Genomic DNA, 6,541 nt, shown 5'->3' with positions numbered 1-6,541 from the left:
AAAAAAAGAAAGATAGTGCTGTCTCAAAGAACAAATTGGGCCGGAGAGATGGCTCAGTTGAATAAGCGCTTCCCTGGGAAGCGCAAAGGCCTGAGTTCAATCCCCAGTTCTGGAATAAAATAAAATAAAATAGTCCAAGAAAAGAAAAATCAAGTCCCTGGAAGAGACAGCTTCCCGGGGAACTACCTGCTCAGGCCCCCCTCCTGGACAGGAGCTTTCTTTCTCTCAATAAATATATTCTGCTCATAAAAAAAAAGAAAGAAAACAAAAATCCACACCCCTGTGTATTTGTGACAGTGTTAACTTTAACAGCTTTAAAAGCATGGTCTAACCCATAATCTACAAGAAAAAAAATATCAACTAAAGTAACATGGAATAATTATACAGTCAGTAAAACTCATCTGTAGACAACTACAAAGAAATCTTTTAAAATTTACCAAGTAGGGGCTGGGGAGATGGCTCAGTAGAATAAGCGCTTCCCTGGCAAGCCCAAGGACCTGAGTTCAATCCACAGTTCCGCAAAAATAAATAAATAAATAAATAGTTTTATTATTTATTTGTGTGTGTGTGGCCAGCTCAGCCCACCAGGAGGCGGGGCTGGCTGGCATGTGGTACTGGGGGATTGAACTGTGGTCCCTGTGCTTTGCTAAGCTTGTTCTAAGTAGGTGCTTTAGACCACTGAGCCATCTCACCAGCCCCAATAAAATAAATTTTACCAAGTAAAAAATGCAGGGATGGAACTGCATGTAATATAATGCTACACATTGTATAAAATATAGACATTGTACATATGTTCAGAGATTTATACACAAGAGGATGGATGTAGAAACTCCAAAATGGAAATAGTATGAGTGTAGGTGATTTTGCTTAGTTTCTGTGCATGATTATTTTGTTTTCTGAGATTATACTGAGAGAGAGGATTGAATATAATGATCATGAGAAAATAAACACATTCATGCACTACAGAAACATTCTGGTCAAAAACAGACTGAATGCAGAACAGTGGTCCCATAAGACTAATGGAGGGCTGGTGAGATGGCTCAGTGGTCTAAAGTACCTACTTAGAACAAGCGTGGCAAAGCACAGGGACTGCGGTTCAATCCCCCAGCACCACATGCCAGCCAGCCCCGCCCCCAGGTGGGCTGAGCTGGCCACACACACACACACACACACACACACACACACACACACAAATAGATAAATAAATTAAAAAAAAAAAAAGACTATAATGGAGCTGAAGAATTCCTATGACCTAGTGGAGTTGCAGATATTTTTTCTTTTCTTTTTTTACTAGTATGTGTTTGTATACATAAAGAGTATATTCACTGTGGGGAGTTGGTACATACAAATCGCATCTTAAGTCTTTTTAGTTGTAAGTACGTGGCACAAATCATTACTCACATGTCAGTGGTGTGCTGGTGTAAACACACCCACCATGAAAGTCTAGCACAGTTACATACATAGTAAATGGCTACGCTACTAGTTGATGTATTAACCATACTGTACTTATTACTGTTATTAGAGTGTCCTACTTATAATAAAATAAGTTCATTGTAAGACAGTATATCAGGGCATACCGGCAGCAGTTTTACACATTTCATGTTTACTGCATCTCTTCATTTCACTGCTTAATCAGTTAGCTGTTTTTTCCCTCCAGCACTGGGGATTGAACCTGTTTCTTCGCATTGAGCTATATCCCTAGCGCTTGTTAAATTTTACTTTGAGACAGGGTCTCACAAACTTGCTAAGTAGCCAGGCTGGGACCAAACTTGTGATTCCCACGCCTCAGCCTCCCCAAATGCTGGTAATAGGGCATGTGCTACCACAGTGCACTCTGTTGCTTGATCTACCCACACAATGTTTCGTTCATCATGGCTCTAGGAGCAACAGGCCATGAGATAGATATAGATATATCATATGGCCCACATATGTGGTTTATGTAGCACCATCTATGTTTGTCTATGTACACTCTATGATGTTCATACAATGAAATCGCCTGAGCACACACTCCTCAGAATGTTCCCCGCTGTTAAAAGAAGGTATGACTGTATTTAAGAAACAGTAGAATAATCCTAAAGGTAACCCAGAAGTTACAGAGGGAAGTGGTAGGCATGTGGGGAGTATTTATGACCTGGAAAGGTAATCATCATACCCTTTGAGCAGGCATAGGTGATGACACTTGAGTTTTTATATAGCACATTGCAGTTTACAAACTGCTTTCACGTAACAGTGTCAACCATCCCATGAGGCCTACTGGGAATTCCTACACATAAGATCTGTTGGTAGGAAAGGTCGGTCAAGGATACCTGTCAGGATCATGTCACAGAATGAACACAGAGACTGAACAGAGGATACTACAGAGATTTAAATTAAAACCCACAGGCCCATTCTTTATGGTCACAGTGCACTCTGTGTTGTGGCCTAAGAGGTACATGGTACCACTACAGCCCAGCCCAGCCCCTGGGGAGGGGGGTATATTCCTTACCTACAGAGCCACCAGTGGATAACTGACAGAACTCAAACAGGCCATCAAATACTGGACAGTCCTCACCAACGTTGACTTGAAAGAAACAAGCAAAAGGTTAGTTTGCACAGCCTTCTTTCAGTTTTTGTTTAAATATTTGTGGGATGATGGGAAGGAACAGAATTTTGATTTGGAAGGTGGACTTGTAGTCCATCTTTACTAACTGGTTATGTGACTGGGTCAGGTTGTTTAACTTCTTTTTAGTCTATTATCTATCATAAACAATAACAGCACCCACCTCACCTAATTACTGAGAAACTTAACTAAAAGTTTTGGGGTTTTTAATGTTTGTTTTATTTTATTATTTTGTTTGTTTCTGCAGTACTGGGAATTGAACCTAGGGCTTTCAAACTGAGCTCAGCTCTTTTTATTTTTTAGTTAGAGGCAGGGCCTTGTTAAGTTGCTCAGGCTGAGAATGAACTTGTGAACTTGTGAATGAACTCCTGCCTCAGCTTCCCAAAATGTTGGGATTACTGGTATGTGTCATGATCATAAAGGGTTTTTTTGTTTCGTTTTGTTTTGCAGAACCAGGGATTAAACTCAGGCTCTTGCACCTGGAAAGTGCTTATTCTACTGAGCCATCTCCCCAGCTCCCTGTTTTTGTGTTTTTGAGACAGGGTCTCTCACTATGTAGTCCAGGCTAGCCTCAAACTCATGGCAATCCTCTTGCCTCAGTCTCCCAAGTGTGGGTGTTACAGGCATGCCCACTATACCGTTTTGTGTGTGTGTGTGTGTGTGTGAGTGTGAGCTGGGGGTCACTCTATGCTGTATTGTCCAGTCTAGCCTTGAACTCCTGGGTTCAAGTAATCCTCCCACCTTGCTCTCTCCAAAAACTAGAACTACAGGCCTATATGCCAATATATCAGACATCAGAAATCTTATATGAAGAAGCATTCAGCAACTTGGAAAGTGCTGGTTTGTTTCTTTTATTTTCAAAATATTTTTAGGGGCTGGGGAGAGAGCTCAGCAGAATAAGCACTTGCCTGGCAAGCAAAAGGGCCTGAGTTCAATCCCCAGTTCCGCAAAAATAATTAATTAATTTTTAACAAATGTACTTAGTACAGGGTCTCACTACACAGATCGTACTCAGAGTGATCCTCCTGTTTTCAGTCTCCCAAGTGCTGGGGGATTACAGGTGTGTGCCACCATGCCCAGTCTCAATCAGTGTCTCGGCACACCAGGGGCAGGTGTGGCCGGCATGGCACCTGGGAATTGAACCGTTTTGGTTTGTTTCTATTTATTTATTTATTTATTTATTTATTTATTTGGTTTGTTTGAGAGAGAAAAATTTATCCTCTTCCAGCCAGAGTATGTTCTTGAACCTTACTCCAGCTGAGCTGACCCGCAAGGAAGAGGACAGAGACTAACACAACTACCATTCACTGAGTGCTTACAATGCACCAGAAAGACACTGCCAAATGCTTTAAATATCAGATGCATTTATCTCCACACAATATTCTTTCTTTTTTTTTGTGGTATCAGGGATCGAACTCAGGACCCTGCACTTGCCAGGCAGGCGATTATTCTACTGAGCTATCTCCCCAGCCCCGAACACAATATTCTTTCTAAAATTTTTATCAGTATATGTTGGCAGTACACAATGATCACACTTATCATGGGGAACTGGTATGTGTATATAAGGAATCTTATTTTATATCCCTTTCCCCCTCCCCACCCTGCCACACACTCTAAGGTAGCATTTGGTTTCATCTTACGAATGGAGAAACAGCATCAAAAGAGGTGAAATCTAGCAAACGGCAGAGGCAGTATTCAAGCCTTCGTCTGAACTACAAACCTATGAAAATAAAATTCCCTGACCTTCCTGCATGTTCTCTGCTGTACACAACCTTATCTGATCTTCACAAACCTATGAGGGAGACACAACAGGTATCAACCCCACTGCAGAAAAACAAACAGAAACAGAGCTGTTGGGGGACTCGCCCCACACTATGCAACCAGGCAGAGGCAGACTCAGGCTGGAATCCTGGCTCCCACAGTCCAGTGCTCTCTTGACAATACACACAGGTGACAACTGGAATAAAATTATTTCAGGCTGAAGGGGCAAAAGTACAAACTAGTACATGATGTGGAAACACATGCAAATACAAATGCAAATGAAATGAAAAAGACAGGAAGGAAAGCACACCTGGAGGGTGTAAACTCACAGAGACAGAAAGAAGTACCCTAGGGCTCCAAGCCTTGGCTCACAGAAAAGGAAACTGTGGAGGTATCAACGATACACAGGAAGTTAGACACAGGAGTGGGGTTACAGGCTTTCATAACAACTCTGCCTCAACCTCCTGAGCACTGGGAGTAAAGGTATACACCTGAATGCCAATACTTTTTTCTTGTACCTGCTCTTATTGAACTTTTTGATAGAACCGGGAATTGAACGCAGGTCGTTGCGCTTTCCAGGGAAGCGCTAATTCCACTGAGCCATCTCCCCAGCCATACCTGCTCTTATTAACAAGAAATCTTAAAGTAGATTGAGGAAGAGGAGGCCTGAATGGGGAAAGTGAAAGAGACCACGATCTCAAGACACAGATGAAGCTCAGGATTTTCAAAACCCATGAGCTGCCAGGTCTGGCACTGCCCTAAGCTGACTGGTGCTCTGAGGAAGAGAGGCTGCCTAAGGAGTAACAATGGCTCTTCCTCATTTCATGGGAAAATACTGAGAGGCTGTGTCAATAAGAACTTTGGACACTGGGGAAGGAGTATTTATCCACTGGTACCTGATTTCTCGTTCTGGCTGTTTCTACCGGCATTGAATTCCACTTCTCTGAGTTTCCAAAGTCTGCTTATATGTTCATTTGGGATGTGAAAAGCCCATGGGAACGAATGGTGTTTTAGACATAAGAAAAAAGTATTTACCTTCAGGTACCAGACCAACATGTAGCCCAGAAAGCCAGCCCATTTAGTCCCAGCTCAAGGAGCTAAAGCACTAGACGAGGCAAGCAGGGCACGGGGAGAGCAGACCCTCATCTGAGCTAATCTGTGAGGCTAGGGAGGCCTCGGTAGCGGTTGTCTCCTCTTCCCATTACACTTTCCTCAACCTTAGCCTGGCTCAGCACTTAAGGGGAGCCACACTAGGTGAGAGATGGGAGGGCAGAAACAGGCAGAGTGCAGTATAAGCGTATTGCAGAAAGAACGCATTGTATTAAGCACCGACTTCAGCAGTGTCTTTTCTTGGCAGGGGCAGTCATGGAGCTGGGGCCACCGAAAGAGCAAGAAAAAAGCTCTGTGACTAAGAAAAGGTAAAAAAAAAATTTTTTTTTTTTTTGGCGGAACCGAGGATTGAACTCAGGCAAGCACTTATTCTACTGAGCCATCTCCCCAGCCCGAAAAGGTAAAAAATAAATAAACAAATAAAAAAAAAAGAAAAGGTACTTAAGGACTTCAATTGTATTGTTTTCTTTCTTAGGCTGGCTAGTGGCTATGAGGATATTCATTATTTCTTTTTTTTTTTTTTTCTTCATTATTTCTTAAAATTCTTGTACCATATTTAAAAGTACAGTCATGCCCGCCAGGTGTGGCAGCATGCACCTGTAACTCGAACACTTGGGAGGCTCACTCCACTGAGAACAAGGCCAGTGTTAGCTACATAGTGGGTTCAAGGCCACCCTGGCCTACAAAGTGAGACTCTGTCTCAAACAAACATAAATAAAAGAAGTATTGTGCAATCACCTTTCAATATCCATCATGGAGGACTGATTACAGGACCAACATATATTTTTAAAATCTAGGTATTCACTGACCTTATCAGACCCAAAAGCTACAACTCCTTGTTGCATAGGTCCTGCTTTACCTTGGTCTTAACCATCCGGCAGAAAAGTATAAAAACGAAGTATAAGAAGTAAAGCCATGCTATGTTGAGCTGTAGGGGAGTCAGGTCAACAATTTCTTTCTTTTTTTTTTTTTTTTTCAAAGTTTTATTGATAAACATATAGCAATGAGACAGTTTCAAATCAAATCGGAAGTACAGTTTCAACAAATAATACACTGCATATATTCTTCTTA

General features: G+C 41.9%; 1 protein-coding gene across 1 annotated transcript in view; it reads right to left on the bottom strand.

Moving 5' to 3' along the window:
* The window catches only part of Hdac1 (histone deacetylase 1), a 44,012-nt gene that overhangs the window by 8,269 nt on the left and 29,202 nt on the right, over positions 1-6,541 (bottom strand). The window contains exon 4 of the mRNA XM_023703097.1: positions 2,486-2,560. Within this exon, the coding sequence (XP_023558865.1) occupies positions 2,486-2,560 (75 nt within the window). The remainder of the gene's footprint in view (positions 1-2,485; positions 2,561-6,541) is intronic.

The sequence above is a fragment of the Octodon degus genome, unplaced genomic scaffold (assembly GCF_000260255.1).
Source record: "Octodon degus isolate 3935 unplaced genomic scaffold, OctDeg1.0 scaffold00163, whole genome shotgun sequence".
Classification (NCBI taxonomy): Eukaryota; Metazoa; Chordata; class Mammalia; order Rodentia; family Octodontidae; genus Octodon; species Octodon degus.
Note: the sequence above shows the minus strand (reverse complement) of the source record. Positions and strands in the feature narration are given on the sequence as shown.